Genomic DNA, 19,576 nt, shown 5'->3' on the forward strand with positions numbered 1-19,576 from the left:
CAACACTAGACGTTGGACCCCTCCAACGGTTAGATTTCTAACCGTTGGAGGGGCTCCAACGTCTAGTGGGAGCCCCTCCAAGGTTTCCTCTTCTCTATAAAAGGGGTTGAACCCCTATTGTAAATGCTATTCAATGCTTGGAGCATTGTTCTCCAATTGTTCAATAAAATTCTTTATTAAGTGTTCTTGTGCCTTTGTGCACATATCCCTTTGTGGAGTTGGAGCTTGGGTTGCACACTACCTCTTTTTGAGATATTTTTACATAACCAAGCAGAAATGCATCAGTCGTTATATGAACCTGAACCTAATCAGCCGTCCACTCAAACTGAGTCCTATGAAATCACTACTGAACCCATTTTAGACATCCCCACTTTCAGTGATGGAATCAATCTTGTGGTTGATATCTCTTCCCAATTTCTTTTACAGACTCATTATATGATCACTCATTCCCAAGATGGCACCAGCAAACCTAAAACCTTCACTAGCAAACCTAAAACCTTCACTGATTGTCTTCATCTTATTTCTCAAGCTCTTATTACTGAATTAACTCAAGATGAGAGAGAAGCTTGTAACCATAAACAAGCTTTTCAAGATCCTAGGTGGGTTCAAGCCATGCAAGATGAGATGGGGGCTCTTTACAAAAATCATACATGGGCTTTAGTGACACCAAAAGAACAACAAAATATTGTTGAATGTAAATGGATTTACTGTATGGAGTGTCATGCTAATGGGACTATTGCTAGGTATAAGGCTAGACTCGTCACTAAAGGGTATATAGTCAACAAGAAGACATTGACCATTTCGAAACTTTCAGCCTTGTGATCAAGTCAACAACTATTAGGGCTGTATTGTTGTTGCCTCTGGTCAAGGATGGAAAATTCGTTAGTTAGATGTTTAACAATGCATTTCTGCATGGTTTCTTAAAGGAAGATGTTTATATGCCTCAACCTGGATTTGAAAATAAAGAGTTCCCACATCATGTTTGTAAACTGACCAAAGCGCTCTATGGTCTTAAACAAGCTCCTCGAGCTTGGTTTGAGAGGCTCCAAAAATTATCTGATTAGTTTAGACTTTGTGGAATCCAAGGCCGACTCATCCATACTCATTAAACAGACCAATGACTTGGTTTTGTATGTTCTTGTATATGTGGACAGCATTATTATTACAAGCAATTCTCACAGGGATGTTGAGTTTTCCATAAAAGATCTAGGAGAGCTGCATTTCTTAGGAATTGAAGTTCATAAAGTTTTTACTGGTCTCTTGCTCTCACAAAGAAAATACATTTATGATATACTGACCAAAACTCAAATGAATAAATCTAAGCCGATGGTCACCCCTGCTTCTCCCAACGCGAGTCTATCCAAATTTGATGGTGAACTCATGATTGATCGGACTCTTTATCAAAGTGTTGTTGGGGCACTCCAATATGCTACTCTTACAAGACTAGATATTGCCTATGCCGTTAATAAAGTTTGCCAGTTCATGCATGAGCCCACTTTAGATCACTGAAACCATGTAAAAAGAATTTTGTGATATTTAAGGGGGGACACTTAATTTTAACCCGCAATTCGTTAAGTCCAACTCCTTAACTTTATCTGCTTATTCAGGTGCAGATTGGGCTGGTTGCCCTGATGATAAAAAATCCACCAGTGGATATGTAACTTATTTAAGTCCTAATGTTATTCCATGGAGTTCCAATAAGCAGCACAGCCAGATCTAGTACTGAAGCTGAGTATAAAGCTCTGGCAGGCGCTGTGTTTGAACTCATGTGGTTGAAAATTCTCTTAATGGAGTTAGAACTACATCAACTTTCTGTTCCAACACTGGTGCAACAACTTTGGAGCTACTTGCCGCTAATTCTGTTTTTCATGCTCGTACAAAACACATTGAAATTGACTACAACTTTGTATAGGAAAAAGTGGCTAAGCAAGATATTGTTGTCAAATTTATTCCTTCTGAAGATCAACCTGCAGATATTTTTACTGAAGCTATTGCAAGTCCTAGGTTTTGCAAAGTTCGAGGCAAGCTCAATCTCCATAAATTGGAGATTGGCTTGAGGGGGCATGTTAAAGAAGGTGCCTCATTGGCATTATGGAGGCGTGGTGAGCTTGTAAGTCAGGCAGGTACTTGTATTCGGTAGGTGGTAATAAGCCAGTGAATCAGGAAGGTGATCCTGTCATTCAGGAAGAAGGTGGTAATGAGCCAGTGAATAGGGAAGGTGTCCAAGCAGAGCAGATGCAAGAGAAGCAGGTATTGCAGTGCAATAATCAAGGGAGGCAAGAAAACAACACCTGCAGGAAAATGCCATTCTACAGAATGGAAACTATGAATAAGGTAAAGGACCAAAATGGCAACAACAGAGTGGCATGCCCCATATGGTTAATCATGTTGTCTTTCAAGGAACGCCTAGCCATGTAGTCTCTCAAGGAATCCAAATCTAAAGAATCTGGAAACATGGCTAAAATGGATTTAGTATACAATTAGGAAACTTCATTGTGAATAGAATATACCTGCCTATAAAGCCTTGTAATGTATTAAAGGTTCTCTCTACCAAAGTCGTGTGACAAAGGGAGAAATATATAAAAATGTGTAAGAGAGGAAGAAAAAAAGGAAGAATAAAATAAAGAAGAGAAGTAGTTTTGTGGATGTAGGCACACATTGTAATGAAAATGCAAAAAGAGTACAAGTGGGTGCCTCTTATGGGCATACAAGAACACAAGAACATACACAATCAAGACCACTTATGGGTCAATACAAGAGTACAACCACACAAGCCGCTTAAGAGCTAAAACACAAGTAAAAAATATAAGAATATTATCAAGAGAATGCTTGTGAACAAAAAAACCCACATGAAGATTTCTGAAACATGAAAATACAGTGGCATTGGTATGGGTGGCAACTTTATTGCTCCTAGAGAATGGAAATTTTTGAATGCATTGATTTTTATTGTGATGCTTCTTGGCATTTCATGTATGTCAATTTACAAAGTGTTTTTGTTATTGTCTTGTATAGCTCATGCATATGTTGCAGACAGAGAGGCTGCTTTGCTGGTCGTAGGATGCTGAACAGATCATGCTTTTCCATGAAGATTACCAGCTTGTGCCACTCTCAGAGTGCATATATGAATTCCAAAGAAGTGGAGGGTAAACTTCTGATAAATTGTGAACCGGACCAGGAATGTGTACTTGGTGGGTATGAGTTTTGCTTTTTCCATGATTGTATGCTTGTGCTGTGCTCTTCTTTCTTTTGTTCAGTTTTTTCCCCTTCTCTTATGCTGATTTCCTTAAGATAAGGGGTTTATTGGTTTTTGATAGATGGAGTGAAAGAGATTGATACCTGAAAGAAATTGCCCATCTGTTTTAGTTTGTAGAAAAGGTTACAAGCCATTCCTAACTAGAAGCTATGTCACATAGGTACTGGTGTGGGTACGTGTATGGAGGGTACGACACAGCTATTTAAAAAAATGCGGGTACGGGGACACGGCTATATATATTAAATATTGCATAATATAAAATAAATTCAAAATAAACTGAATATAATCTAAATATATATGCTATATCTAAAATATATATTATATACTGAAAATATAAAGTTATAAACTGAAAATATAATTATAAATTATAAATTGAATACAAACTTGAATGTACGGAGGGTAAAATGGTGTGTCCAGGTGTCGACGCGTGTGGACACCGGGACACGCATGTCGACATGGGTACGGCAGATAAAATGGAGTGTCCGTGTGACATAGACTAGAAGGTTCAAGGTTCTATAGGTTGCCCCCTTGGCTGATACTTTACAATCAGATTTAAAAATCTGTTTTGTTAGCTGTTGCAAGCAAAGTGAGGATGTATCTCATACCTGAATAATTGGATTTTTGCCTTCGTCTCATACTCTTCACCATGTGTTCTTTAGAGATGTTTTGTCTATATTCTGAATAATCTTCCTATGCCCAACTTATTGACTGGTGTAATTGAGAACATTTCTGGACAGCACTTCTATCTTTCCAGCTGCAAAAGTGTGACGTAATTTTTCTAAAACAGTTATACCTAATTAAGATGTTTTTCATTCTTTTAATTTCCTTCTCTGAAAATGGACACTGAGGCTGACACAGAAATATCTCCTTTTCAGATTTTTATTTGTCATGGAGTTATGTAGAGCTACTAATCTTCCAAAGTCAGGGGCATATGCAAGCCAACTTGAGCCTGAGCCTGGGTTTTGTGAGCCTAGCTTGATAAGCAATCAAGCAGAACCTACTTGTTTGAGTCGAGCTCATGCTGAAGCCCCAGACTTTTCTGAACTTAGTATATGAAAAATAGAGGAGAAATGGGAATTCAATTATAACCCTCCTCATCCTAACCTACAGAAATGCCTGCTCAAAGAACATTAGCTTTTATAGTATGAGTATCACTGATAGAAACTCTATCTGTTTATTTTATTTGCTTAATGAGCCACAACACATATTACATATGCTCTTAAATATTATTAAACATACATAAATACTATTAATAGGCCCTGTTAATGCTATTGCTAGACAGTTAAAATTTAACAAGCTCATGTTCTTAAATATTCTTAGACATACATAAATACCACTAATACACCCCAATAATAATATTACTAGACCTACTTAAAATTTAACAAGCTCTTGATGAGATCATTATGCTTTTGATGAGCATAGGTTCGGGTTTGCTTAGGCCCATTTATTAAATCAAACAAGAAAAACCATAAGAGAATTACTAGAATAGAATAGAAAGATAAAAGAGAAAATAAAAATAGAAATATGTGGCCGTATAAAGAAAATGTTGTAATTATCGTGTCGGAACTGGTATCAGATGGGCCTTAGATACGTGTGTATCACACCACATCGTAAGACACAAAAAAAATTCAATTTAAAAATCACAAAAAAATTGAAAAAATACCAAAAAAGGAGGTTGAAGAAAAAAGAACATGAATATAACCATTATGAGTAATTAAACATACACATGCAGTCTAGCATTTAACAAAAGTCACAAGCATGATTGTTTGATATCAAAGTCACGCATTATTTTGATAACAAAAGTCACAATAATCAGCTACACAGTTGGATTTCATTCCTACTTCCAAAGTCTCCCTCGTTTTGTTATACTTAAGTCCTAATAAATTTCTCTTTGCACACTATGATCTACAATTAGTTTCTCTATGGAATTTAGGATGCTCTTCACCACTTCTCTGTCATATAGGAATGTGGGGGAGAATTTGATGGCAAGATTCAAGTAATAGGCAACATGAAGTGTTGATGGAGTTGGTCAGTCCACCTCTCATCAATCACCTTCCAAACTAGCATATAATAATCTTTTGCCCTTGAAATCATCTCTCAATATGCTCTTTTGCACTGTCCATATCATCATACAAGTAGGGCATAGTTGGCCTCTCATCAGTGTCCACTCTCCTCAACACTTTCACAAGTGATACCGTCATCCTAAAAAATATACTGCACCTTTTTCAAAAGTCCATAGATAAGACTATCTCCACTATCTCAGCCCCAATAGGTTTCTACACAATCTTTGTAGCATTCCACTCATCTAAAGCAAACATTTACTTCAATTCATTTTGATGAATGACAAGACTCTGAACAATCAAAACATTCATAGCAAACCTTATTAATGCAAGGCATATCAACTCAGACCTCTTGGCAAACCTCCTCATCAAGTTTAGTATGTCCCAATGATTATAGATGCATTTTGTTACTTTCTTGCACATCTCAATGATCTAAAAAATGCCATCAATCTCACCAATATCTTCAAGCATGAGATCAATGCAATGAGCTACACATGGGCACCAAACAAAACTGGTATAGTGATCCTCCATCACCTTTGTAAAGATCACAAGCAACTCATTTGTCATCTTTGTCCTGTTAAAATATGTAATCTCATATCTCATATGTAATCTCATAGGCAGCTCATGTATCTCATATGTAATCTCATAGGTAGCTCATGTAATCCCTTGTAATATTTTTCTTTTTTTCTAGTTAGTTTTTAGTTTGATTAGTTCTAGTTAAAACCCAACTAGAACTAACTTAAATCCCCATTTTAGGACCCTCGTAGGCTTCACCTTTTTGACTAGTAGAAAGGCCTTTTTGACCAAGTCAAAAGGGTGCAGCTCCAAGGGAGCCGTTGGACTCCCAACAACTCTAATAGAGCCGTTGGGAGTCCAACTACTCCCTTGAGGCTCCTCTCATTCCCTCTATAAATATGGGGTTATTCCCCTTGTACAGATCATTCTCTTGAGTGTGGGATTTTATCCCAAGTTTAATAAGGGTTTATTTTTTCTATTTTTGTTGTGAATACCCTCTTTCGGGTATGGTGTATGTTTTGTGTTGATGCTCTCTTTGTGAACCTTTGCGATTCTTGTAATCTCATTGTGAAAACTTGTTGAGAGGTATTTTTTATGGATTGCATTTTCTTACATGGTATCAGAGCCAGGTTGGTGGACGTGCATTGGGAAGCATGCCATTCAAGTATTTCTTCAAGAAAGTGAAGGCTCTTTGAAGAATTGATTGTGTGTAGCCATGAAAAGCTTGGAAGGCTACCCATTCTTGTTTTCGTGGTAAAAATACTCCTTTTTTCTTATTTGTTCCTCTCTTCTCCTTTCCTTCTCAAGATTGTAAAATGGATGACAATGATAATGTCACCATTAAGCCCATAAAATTAAACGATTCAAATTATGTAACACGGGCTTCTATCATGAAGCACCTCATTTGGGGAAAAGGTCTATGGGGCTTAGTTGATGGAACCGACGAGGAACCTCAACTAACTCTCACCAAAGAAGGAAGTAAATAAGTACCTCTTTTGGAAGTTAAAAAAAATAAGGCTATCTCCACGTATAAGAAAAATTGGAAAGAATGGTGAATGGGTCACGCCAAGATCATGTCTTGGCTAATCTCTAGTGTGGATATAAAGAAGTGTTCAAGTCTCGCAAAATTTGAACACGCCAATGATGCATGGGAGTATCTTAAGAGAATGTATTCTCTTAAAGACATTGCTCATATTTGTAACTTGCAAGAAAAAGTTCGGAATATGGTTCAAGGGGAGAAGAGTATTAGGGAGTACTATAATAGCCTATCCGAGCTATGAGAAGAGTTGGCTCTTCTTGAACCAAAGTGCCATTGCCCACAAGATATTGAGCTTCACCAAAATCAAGTAAATGCAGAGCATTTCTTTCAATTTATCAATGGGTTGAGACCCGAATTTGAAACAACCAAGTCCGCTCTTCTACATCGGAGAAAGGTTTCCTCTATTGAAGATACAATTGGAGAGTTAAGTATGGAAGAAAATAGACTCAAGAAGCGAGTCACCAAGAGTGATGATGATACAATTCTAGCTGTATCAAGACTAGGCAATCACATTCGCACTTACAAACCACCACATATTGGAAGGACGAATAATGAAAGACAAGGAGGTGATTTTGAAAGAAGAAAAGTTATTTGTTATTACCGTCATGAACCAGGACACGTTAAAACTTACTGTCCAAAGTTGAAAAAACCTTATGAGAAGAAGGTAGCTACTGTGGAATCAACGAAAGAATCAAATGAAACGTCCATTGGAAACATGTCTCTAACTCAGCTGGTAGAGGCACTACAACCTCTTCTCAAAGGAGCTTCTTCCTCTGCCGGAGCCGCCATTTCTTCTGTTGGCATCTCCGATCCAGGTAAACCTCTATGGCTTCTTGACTCTGGTGCTTCGTTTCACATGACACCAAACATAAAATTGCTTTCTCAATGTAATAACTCAAGTTGATCTAATGTCTTTACTGTGGATGAAACAACTCTTGAAATTAAATGAATAGGGAATTTCAAAAATAGTTCTCAAAACTCAAAAGGATTTTGTATTCCAAAAATTAGATATATTCCTAAACTAAATTTAAATCTCTTATCTATATCTCAGCTAACTGACCATGGGTGTAATGTTTCCTTCTCTTCTCATGCTTGTCGGGTATAGGATCACCGGTCAGGGAAGCTGATTGGGGAAGGCTATAGAGAAGGAGGCTTGTAATACATGGATTTTTTGGAAATACCCAAGAATACATTATGCTGCAATATTAAAAAATTAGGCTTGGATCTTTTGCACCAAAGATTTGGTCATCCTTGTATGTCCAAGCTTCATTTCTTTCCAAACATGAAAAAAATTTATAATCTTGAAACTTTTAAATATGAAAAATGTATTCTTGGAAAAATGAAAAAATTACCTTTTCATGAAAGAACCTTTGTCTTTACTCGACCACTTGAATTAATACATTCTGATGTTTGGGGTCCTGCACCAGTTGTGTCAAAAAGTGGTTTTTTGTATTATGTAATTTTTGTAGATGACTTTACACAATATACTTGGATTTATTTTCTAATACATTCTGAAGTGTTTTCATTTTTTCAAATATTTCACAATATGGTCAAAAACCAATTTAAAAACGATATTTCAATATTTCGTACTGATTCAGGGAGAGAATTCTTGTTGACTGAATTTAAGGAATATTTGAACTCATATGGGATTTCACATCAAAGATCTTGTCCTTATACTCCTCAACAAAACGAGTTAGCGGAAAGAAAGCAGAGGCACATTATAGAAACCTCTAGAACTCTTCTCTTCACACATCAAGTCCCTAAAGTCTTTTGAGCCGAAGCTATTTTAACTGTAGTTTATCTTATTAATAGAATGCCCTCATCTTCAATAAATAATATCTCTCCCACTGAAAAACTTTATAAACAAACTCTAGATTATTCTAGACTAAGAGTATTTGGGTGCAAATGTTTTGTTTTTACATATAAGAATGACAAATTTTCTCCCTGTGCTATTCCCTGTGCCTTTTTAGGATATGCTAGTCATCAAAAGGGCTACATGTGTTTCGTTCCTAAAAATAACAAATTATATGTTTCAAGGAATGTGTCTTTTCTAGAAAATGAAAGCTTTTTTGAAAATATAAAGTCTACTGAAATAAATGAGTATTCCTTCTTGTTGGATTTAGTTCCAAAGAATAGTGAAAGAGAAATTGATCTAGATGATCAGACGGATATGATTGATTCTGATCCAATTAACGATAGTCAGGATTGTATTCAATACTCTAGGTGAGGAAACTTAGAAAGACGGTGTGCCCTGGACAAATATACAAGGGAACAAGAAGTTGCTTCTTCTAGAAAATCCACTAGGATCTCGAAAGTTCCTGAAAAGTTTGTGTCTTACGAGTCTTTTTCACAAAAACATCAAGCCTTTATTGCCCTAATTCATTCATATGTAGAACCTCCCAGTTATGATATAGCCAAGGATCAACCAAAATGGGTCGAAGCTATGAAAGTCGAATTAGAAGCCTTAGAAAAGGCAAACACTTGGACCATCCAAGATCATCTTCCAAACAACAAGAAACCTATTGGTTGTCGCTGGGTATACAAGGTGAAAACTAAGAGTGATGACACTCTTGAAAGATTCAAGGCCAGATTAGTGGCAAAGGGTTATTCCCAAGAATATGAAATAGATTACGAAGAAACCTTTGCCCCAGTAGCTAGAATGACTACTGTTAGAATCCTAATAGTTCTAGCATCGATAAAAGGGTGGCATATTTTCCAAATGGATGTTAAAATTGCTTTTCTAAATGGAAATTTAGCGGAAGAAGTATACATGGATCCACCACCAGGTTTGAATGTTCCCAAAGGGAAAACTCTTCGCCTAAACAAGGCTTTGTATGGTTTCAAACAAGCTCCAAAAGCTTGGTATGACAAGTTTAGTAAGGTTATGCTTGGTTTTGGTTTTAGTTTTTATCTTACTGACACAACTCTGTTTGTTAAGAATTCTAATGCAGGTATTATCATCCTTCTACTCTATGTTGACGATATGATCATCACCGGAAGTGATAAACATGGAGTTTATGATATTAAAAGATTTCTCAAAACACACTTTGAAATGAGTGATTTGGGTTTCTTGAAATACTTTCTTGGTATAGAAGTTGCATACTCACCTAAGGGATGATTGCTAACTCAATTTAAGTTTGCATTGAATATTATTGCCAGGTCAGGTATAAAGACACATTGATACTCCTGAAATTGTGAATGTCAAGATAAAGATTGATGATGGAGAACCACTTGAGAATCCAACTCCATATAGACAACTTGTTGGGGCTCTATCGTATCTGTCCATCACAAGGCCTGACATTGCACATGTCGTTCATATAACCAGTCAATTTCAGCATGCCCCAACTTTTGTTCATATGGGCGCAGTTTTGCGCATTATTAGATACATTAAAAATTCTATTTCTTGAGGTTTATTTTTATATGTTTCTTCTAATTTAGGATTGCTTGCTTATACTAATGCAGATTGGGGTGGTGATCCAAATGACCGCTACTCAACTACAGGTTTTTGTGTCTTCTTGGGAGAATCCTTGGTGTCATGGCGATGCAAGAAGCAACAAAAGGTCTCTCTCTCATCAACAAAAGCTGAATATAGGACAATGGCCACAACCACTATGGAATTAGTCTGGCTTCGACGTCTTCTTTCTAATATGAGAGTTGAAAGTTCAAAAGCATCAAATCTGTGTTGTGACAACAAGAGTTCTATCTACATTGCAAGCAATTAGACATTTCACGAACGCACCAAGCATATAGAAATGAACTGTCATTATGTTCGAGAGGATTTTTTGCGCGGCACCATCAATCTTCCCTATGTTGCTTCAGAATATCAGTTGGCCGATTTCTTCACCAAGTCTCTCGCTGCTCCTAGATTTCACTTTCTCTTAGGCAAACTTTCGGTTATCCAACCGTAAGTTTGAGGGGGAGTTTTAAAATATGTAATCTCATATCTTATATGTAATCTCATAGGTAGCTCATGTATCTCATATGTAATCTCATAGGTAGCTCATGTAATCCCTTGTAATATTTTTCTTTTTTTCCAGTTAGTTTTTAGTTTGATTAGTTCTAGTTAAAACCCAACTAGAACTAACTTAAATCCCCATTTTAGGACCCTCATAGGCTTCACCTTTTTGACTAGTCAAAAAGGTGCAGCTCCAAGGGAGCCGTTGGACTCCCAACAGCTCTAATAGAGCCGTTGGGAGTCCAACTACTCCCTTGAGGCTCCTCTCATTCCCTCTATAAATATGGGGTTATTCCCCTTGTACAGATCATTCTCTTGAGTGTGGGATTTTATCCCAAGTTTAATAAAAGTTTATTTTTTCTATTTTTGTTGTGAATACCCTCTTTTGGGTATGGTGTATGTTTTGTGTTGATGCTCTCTTTGTGAACCTTTGCGATTCTTGTAATCTCATTGTGAGAACTTGTTGAGAGGTACTTTTTGTGGATTGCATTTTCTTACATGTCCTACCCGACATATCAATAAATTTAAAAAAACATTACACATTTAAGACAAGAAACAAAAAAAATGAGCAGATTTTGCTGTCTCCTATCTATCCATCTATCTGCCATGATGGTTCAGCCTGTAGTCTTCTAAGACTCTCTGAACTCACCACACCACTGCTTTACTTCTGCAATAACTTGCTCAAGAATCCTTTGCCTAAATCCCTAATAAGAAGGCATCTTGTAACTAAGCCCTATATTGGCTATTGCATCAGCCATAACCTGAAAATTAGGGTGGCAAAATTTGACACGACCCGCCAACCCGCTTCTTAGCAGGGTTCGGGTTTGGCTTAAATGGGTTCGTGTCATAAACGGGTCGACCCGCCTAACCCGTTTATTAAACGGGTCGGGTTCGTGTTAAGGGTATGCCAACCCGCCAACCCGGCTGACCCGTTTAATAAACGGGTTAGGCGGACGGGTCAACCCGTTTACTCGAACCCGATCCGCCAACCCGTTTACCCGATTCCGACCCGCCCGCTAACCTGCCCGCCAACCCGCCCGCTAACACGAACCCGACCCGCCCTGTTTATTAAACGGGTTAACCGTGTCGTGTCGGGTTACCCGTTTAATAAATAGGTCGGGTTCGTGTTTGCCACAGCCGACCCGTTTAATAAATAGGTCGGGTTTGTGTTGAGGTATGCTGACCCGCCAACCTGACCCGATTGCCACCCCTACTAAAAATGATGAGTTTGTAGCATTGAAGGGTGTGCAAGTTTCATAAAAAAAAATGCTCGACTGCTAGATTTGCCTGCTCGATCATTTGCTTGGAGGTTGTGGTAGAGCGTATATCTGGTTGGGCTCCTGGGTTCGTTCTAGGCAGGAAATAAGTACCAATCTTATATCCTACACTCGCAAAGCCCCTCTCTCCTCCCCTCCTTCCCCTACTACTACCGCCACAGGTGGTGCACGCCCAGTACCACTACCACTACCATCTGTCGCCACCTTCATGCCCTTATCCTTCTGATGTTGTATCATCTCCGATGACTCCTTGGTAGGGCCACTTACACTGTAGGTTGCCTCTGGAATTTCTGGGTCTTCCCATATCCAACCCCCAATTTTTGCCGACTCCTGTTTCTCATTCTCTTCCTTTGGTTTTCTTGCAATAGCTCATTCATCTACCATTTCATAGCTTCTGACAACTGTCTACAATTGCATGCGTTCACATTTTGCTTTGTGCTGGATAAATGATGCTTTATCTTCGAAATGCCTCCATGAATCTCCGTTGTATCTGTTGAGCAACTTATTTTCTTTATAAACCGGTGTACAATCTTATGTCGAGTGTCTTGATGTAGCTATGCTCCAAACACCTTCAATCAAATCTCTAGGGTTCAGTTTTGAGGGTTAGAGGCCAAAAACACGTTTATGTAGGATGAAAATAGGCAGCTTTATGGTAAATCACACTTCTATGGCTCGATTTTGAAGGTTAGAGGACAAATAAGTGTCTGATGAAAATGAATGGGTAGGATGAAAATGAGTGAGATTTAAGGAGAATTACACTTTTAGGGATCAAATTTAGCAAAAACCCCAAATTTTAAGGTGGATTTGACTAAAAAATGAATGGGTAGGCATAAAAAAGTCATTTGAGGAGAGAGAATGCAAAAAAGGGGTCAAAATGAACCCTAGGGTCTTAAAAATGACCCCCATAAGTGGCCGGTCAACCATTTTTTCGGCACCAAAAAAAGTACTCAACTTGTACGATACACCATATATCTTACAATACGGTTCGATACAGACTGATAATCGTGATTATTATGGTATAGGGGGGATATCGTATCAGTTCTCCTGCCAATACATCGTATGGTATCATATTGTACGTTATGATACTGATAACACTGTATAAAGCTATTAAAGATTTAAGCTGAAGATGGAAGATAAGGAAAGGACAAAGGAGAATAGATGGTACAAAAATTCAAATCTGAAAGGACTGACACAATGGATCAGCTTTCACATAAATCCAAGGAATGAGGATCAAAAGAGAATTTTGCAAGCTGTCGCATACATCCAGTGTGCTCCTGAAATATTTAGAGCTACTTTTGAATCTTGACAAGTCAATGGAACCCCATCTTGGCTGTCTGCTTCACTTTGCTTTCAAACATGATAATATGTTTAGTTGTGCACAATTTAGTTCTTACAATACAACAGTGAGACATCATCTGATGTGTGACCGAGTTCATGGAGCATCACAGGACTAGGCTTTGATCTAGTTGGAAGTGTAGTCTAGTAATTACCTGTTTCCAAAATGTCAGGCAAAACTGTGTTTCCAGAAGAAAGAACCCGAGTGTCCAATCTTATTTCATGTAAATTTGCTGAGCACAAGATTGCATGCCTGGTTGATTGACAAATTTTTTTATGTCTGAGAAAATCAATGAATTAACGTTGTTTGAATACCTGTTTGTGGAATTTATGTTTATATGCGTAAGATTCACTTTACACTCCAATTCCAATTCCTTGAACCTACTGAAATTTTACATTGTTCATTTATTTAATAGGTGGTATTGTTGCTTTGGGAAAGTTTGAGGCCCTTCACATTGGGCACAGAGAACTTGCAATACAAGCATCAAAGGCTGGAACTCCTTTCCTTTTGTCGTTTATTGGCATGGCCGAAGTTCTTGGTTGGGTGCATAAGTATGCTTTATTCCTTACTCTTGCTCATTATTCCTAGCTTCTTATTTACAGTTCAGAGTTTATTGTCATAGTTGTGTCTGATATTATGGAGCACTTGTGTGCATGCATTACTGAAGTACAGTGGCATTTTTCGCAACTTTCATGATTAAACCCTGCACATTAATTGGCTGTTTTCAATGTTTAGGAGCAATGTAGTGTTATTTCTCTTCTTTCACCATGAAGATACTCCAAAGATTACTTCTCTTTATTTCTTTTCTGTTTATGTGGCCCACATCCAACCGGATGTAGTTATGGGTAGTTATTTGGTGCAGAACATGCGGCATAAACAAAAACAAAATGATAAAAGGTCAGATGCATAGTTGAAACATAATACACTAAAAAAAACTAATGAAAAATGAATCCAGACAAGAGAACGGTTTGGGCTGAACTCTCACGATTCCCAATATGGGAAAATTGTGCCTCATTATGACTATTATATTCACTTTACACTAAAATACATCTTTACCAAAACACCCTTATTAATACAAAATACAAGAAGACTAATAAAGGGTATTTTAGGAACACTATATAATAAAATACAATAGGAAACTAGGAGATGTGAACAGTAATGTCGTGAACAATGATGTAAACAGTAATGTCGTGAACAATGACATGGGTGATATGGATCTGGATCAAGATTCAGATCCGATTACCTCAAACCTCATGCTTTAATAGCCTCCCTCAAGTTGTACATGGTTAACAACCATGGACAATTTACTTCTTAAATACCAAAACCTATTCTTTATGAGGCCTTTAGTGAATAAGTCAACCACTTGGTCTTCAGTTTGGACATAGCTGGTCTCAATCTCCTAATCCTCCACTTTCTGACGAATAAAATATTGACCAATTTTGATATGTTTTGTCTTTCCATGTTGAATGTGATTTACTGAAATCTTGATAGCTCCTTGATTATCATACAACAAGAGTGACTTGGGGATGACTTCTTCCAAATCGTATAGCATGTGCCTAATCCATGTCATCTCAGCTGTAACTGCAGTTATGGAACGATATTCAGCCTCTATACTGGACCTCACATCGGCCTTTTGTTTTTTACTACTCCATGAGACCAAATTTCTTCCAAGGAAAACACAGTATCAAGAAACAAATCTTCTCTCATCAGGATCTCCTGCCCAGTCAGCATCTGAATAAGCCGTAATCATTAACATATCTTCATGTGGTGCCTTATTTTTGTAGAGCAAGCCATCTTCAACAGTGCCCTTTAAATATCTCAAAATATTGTTCACACCCTCCATATGTGATGTTCTAGGCTGATGCATGAATCATCACACCTGATTAACATCAAAAACAATATTTGGACGAGTGAAAGTGACAACAACAACAACAACAACAACTACGCCTTCATCCCAAAACAATTGGGGTCGGCGATATGAACCAAAAAAAGAAAATCATTCTGGGTCTTCCACATGAATCCTTCTCCTCCAATCATTTCTATCCAATGCCATGTCCTCGGTGAGGTTCAAAGTATTCATATCCTTTCCTTTCATCTCCATCCAAGTCTTCTTAGGCCTACTCCGACCACTTTTAACTAATATATTTTCCCATTTCTCCATCTTTCTAACTGGAGCATCATTAGGCCTTCGCCGAATGTGTCCAAACCACCGTAAACGATTCTCTCTCATCTTATTTTCAATGGATGCAATGCCTACCTTCTTACGTATCTCCTCGTTTCAAATCTTATCTTTTATTGTATTTCTACACATCCATCTAATCACAACTACACTCATTTTTTGAATATGATGTCTCTTGGCAGCCCAACATTCCGTACCATATAGTAAAGCGGGCCTAATTGTCGTCCTATAAAACTTTTCCTTCAACCGCAATGGCATTCTACGATCGCACAACACTCCAGTTGCACTTTTCCATTTCATCCACCCAACCTTTATCCTATGATTTACATCTCCATCAATTTCTCTATACTTTTGAATGATAGATCCCAAATATTTGAAACAATCATCCACCGGTATTTCTTGCTCACCAAGCTTCACTACACTCCCATCACTACTTCGTTGCTTACTAAACCGACATTCCATATATTCTGTCTTACTCTTACTCAACTTAAAACCTCTTGCTTCCAATGTCTGTCTCCATAATTCTAACTTAGCATTAACCCCAGATCTAGACTCATCAATCAAAACAATATCATCAGCAAACAACATACACCACGACACATTTTCTTGAATTGATCTCGTAAGCTCATACATCACTATAGCAAATAGGAAAGGGCTTAATGCAGATCCTGAACTGTGTTGGGTCATGAAACAATTCTCCATCATTTTTGCCCAATATCTTATGAATGAGAACTGAGGATGCAACAAGTTTACATTCTTTCATGCCCGTTTTATTTAGGAGATCCATCGTGTATTTGTGCTGAGTTAAAATAAGGGAATCATCTTGCCGATCTACTTCTATCCCAAGAAAATATCGTAATAGACCAAGATTTCATCATAAACATGCCCATACTTCTGAGTGAATCCTTTTGCTACTAGGTAAGCTTTATATCTCTTGATAGTTCTATCGGGTTTATATTTTATTTTATACACCCATTTCAAACCAACTGCATTTTTATCAAGCAATCTTTTCACTATCTCCCATATCTGACATTCATGTAAGGCCTACATTTCTTCATTTATAGCTCCTATCCACCTATTTGACTGCACTGCATGCTGAAATGTTTTGGGTTCTTGCTGTTGTCCGATTTGAGTAAGGAAGCACTCAATATCTATGCTGAAATTTTCATAACTCACTCATCTTTCAATCGGATGTCTCACCCTGCTTGATCTTCTTATTGACTGAAGTTGTCTCTCTTGATCTAACAATGGTTGTTGTTCTTGCAGAATCGATTGACTTTGATTATGCCTTGTATAAACACATTCCTCTTTGAATCTTCCTTATGTGCTTTCTACAATGCCTGAATCAGTTTCTATGTCACATTCTAATTTGACTGATGGATCTTTTAAGACATCTTGACTTTGATCAGGAAAGAGATCTGGCTGTTGTACCCTATCATTCATGGCTGAAAATAGACTATTGTCTAGCCAAGACTAATATACTTCAATATTATTCTTGTCCTGCAAAACATAATAGCTGCATCGATCATTATAAAAGTTGCACTCATCAAACACAACATTTCAAGATATTTTAATTCTGCCTGACTTGGAATTATATCACCTATAACCTTTGTAATCATCAACATATCGAACAAAATAACAAACATGGGCTTTATCTTAAAATTTGTTTCTCATTTGACTGTCCACTTGAACATAACACACACATCCAAATGCCTTTAACTCATTATAATTTGGGTTCTTCCCATATAGCATAAAATAGGGAGAATTGTTTTGCAAAAGTTTCATGGGCAATCTGTTTATGACGTATACAACTGTATGAAATGCCTCAGTCCATAACTTTATGGGAACTTTACTCTCATGAATCATGGACATTGCACTCTCTATAATATGACAATGCTTTCTTTCAACAATACCATTTTATGGACATTGCACTCTCTATAATATGACAATGCTTTCTTTCAACAATACCATTTTATTGAGGTGTCTGTGGGCATGAAACTCTTTGACCAATTCCATTATTCTGTAAAAATTCAACAAATTCCTTTGACGAGTATTCACCACCACCATCACACTGGAGATTTAGATTATTTGATGAAAATTGAGTACCAACATAGGCCCAAAAGGTTTTAAACACACCAAAAACATCAGACTTATGCTTTAAGAAAAATATCTAAGAGTAACGAGAATAGGTATCAATAAATGATACATAATATTTGCTACCAGAAGAGGAATGGTCCTCATGAATCAAAAGGTTGCGAAGCTCTTTTATTATATGAATTAAATGGCAAAACATGACTCTTACAAACTTGACAACTAGGATATTGATTATCACAAGACTCTTCACTCAAGACAAATTTGGGTAACAATTTATTTGAAACTAGTCTTTCAAAAAAAAAAACTCCACCACAATGACTTAACTTACTATTGCAAACATTTGACTAACTAGACTTTGAAATACTGAAAATACATGCAGAGGACGCAGGCATCGAGTGACTATCCAATGTAGCTCGAGCAGTCAAGGGATCTTCTTTGAAGATGTACATGTTGTCACATATTTCTTCCTCAGCCAACGTCTTCTTCATTTGAAGATCCTTGACATACACAGAAGATGAAGTAAATTCAACATACGAATTGGTATCATCAACAAGCTTAGAAACAAAGACTATATTCTTTTTTATATTAGGAGAGCACAATACATTTAACAACTGGACAAAATGTGATTTAGACAAAGGACAATATCTCGAGAGTGTGTAATGGGGTGACATCTACTATCTCCACTAGTAATGTTATTTTTACCAGAATAAGAAATCAGTTTGAAAAATTTACCTGCGTCACTTGTGACATGGCTGGCAGTTCTTGAATCAACGTACCAAACACCCTAATCGTTTTGCTTAAAACTGAGTCCGAAAAGGCCAACCAACAAAAGCTTCTTGTCAGGGTCAGTTTGCCTCTTGTTTTGCCCTTGATTCTTAGGTGAATATTTATCTTTAACTTCAAGATTGTACTTCAGATCATCTTTGAACCAACACTTTGCTTTTACATGTCCTTTCTTGTTGTAAATATAACATGTAGGAATGTTATTATTGAATGCACCTCTTCCTCCAGGAGAGATGTTGGGAGTAGGAAGAATTCCTCGGCCTCCCTGATTGTAACCTCTGTCTCTACCACGTCCTCCTCTATGCTCACGGCCTAAAAAGGATCCTATAAACAACACATCATGGGAATCTACTTTAGTTTTTTTTGTATCTGACATCCCCTTCAACGACATCTCATAACTGAGGAGTTTGGCTTTCAGGTTATCAAAAGTACAAACGGTCCTAGTATACTGTAAAGCAGTGGACAACACATGAAGTTCGGGTCCTAAGCCAACTAGAGCTTGCTGAATTTTGTCCTTTGACACTTGACATCCAATTAATGTTAGCTGATCTGTAATGGACTTGATCTTGTTGAAATATTCCATAACATACATGGATGCCTCCTTCAACATCTGAAATTCTCTTTTCAAATAAATGATCTTGGTATCTGAAATCTGAGTAGGTTTGCTGTAATGTATTCCATAATGTCATCAAAGTGCACTCATCTGAAATTCCCACCAATACTTCCTGAGATAGGGTTAAAATGATATAGGCCACTAAGGCTTGATCTTTCTTCATCCAATTGATAAAATCTGGATTCCCAATGGTCCTGGTTGTAGTTACAACCCCTTTGTCATCTTTATCTTTCTGCATAAGAAACTCAGATGGAGCATCAACTGATCCATCGAGGTGACTAGTGAGATCCTAACTCCTAATAAAAGAAACAATTTGTCTTTTTACGTAAGGTAGTTGGAGTTATTAAGTTTTTCAGAAATTAATTAGCCAAGAAAGTTAGAGAGATGAATCCGAAGAGGAACTTGAATCCATGACAGGTGAATAAAGAATCAATGCAAAAGGAACAAAACAGGGCAGCAAATAATTAAAGA

The 19,576-nt window shown here is 37.3% G+C and overlaps 1 protein-coding gene across 1 annotated transcript in view; it reads left to right on the forward strand.

The window, feature by feature from the left end:
- Positions 1-19,576, forward strand: part of LOC149827856 (FAD synthetase, chloroplastic-like) — a 32,173-nt gene that overhangs the window by 9,471 nt on the left and 3,126 nt on the right. The window contains exons 2-3 of the mRNA XM_090018276.1: positions 3,013-3,188; positions 13,852-13,987. Coding sequence (XP_089874402.1) covers positions 3,013-3,188; positions 13,852-13,987 — 312 coding nt within the window. The remainder of the gene's footprint in view (positions 1-3,012; positions 3,189-13,851; positions 13,988-19,576) is intronic.

Source organism: Nuphar pumila, chromosome 10, assembly GCF_984573655.1.
Source record: "Nuphar pumila chromosome 10, dmNupPumi1.hap1.1, whole genome shotgun sequence".
Lineage (NCBI taxonomy): Eukaryota > Viridiplantae > Streptophyta > Magnoliopsida > Nymphaeales > Nymphaeaceae > Nuphar > Nuphar pumila.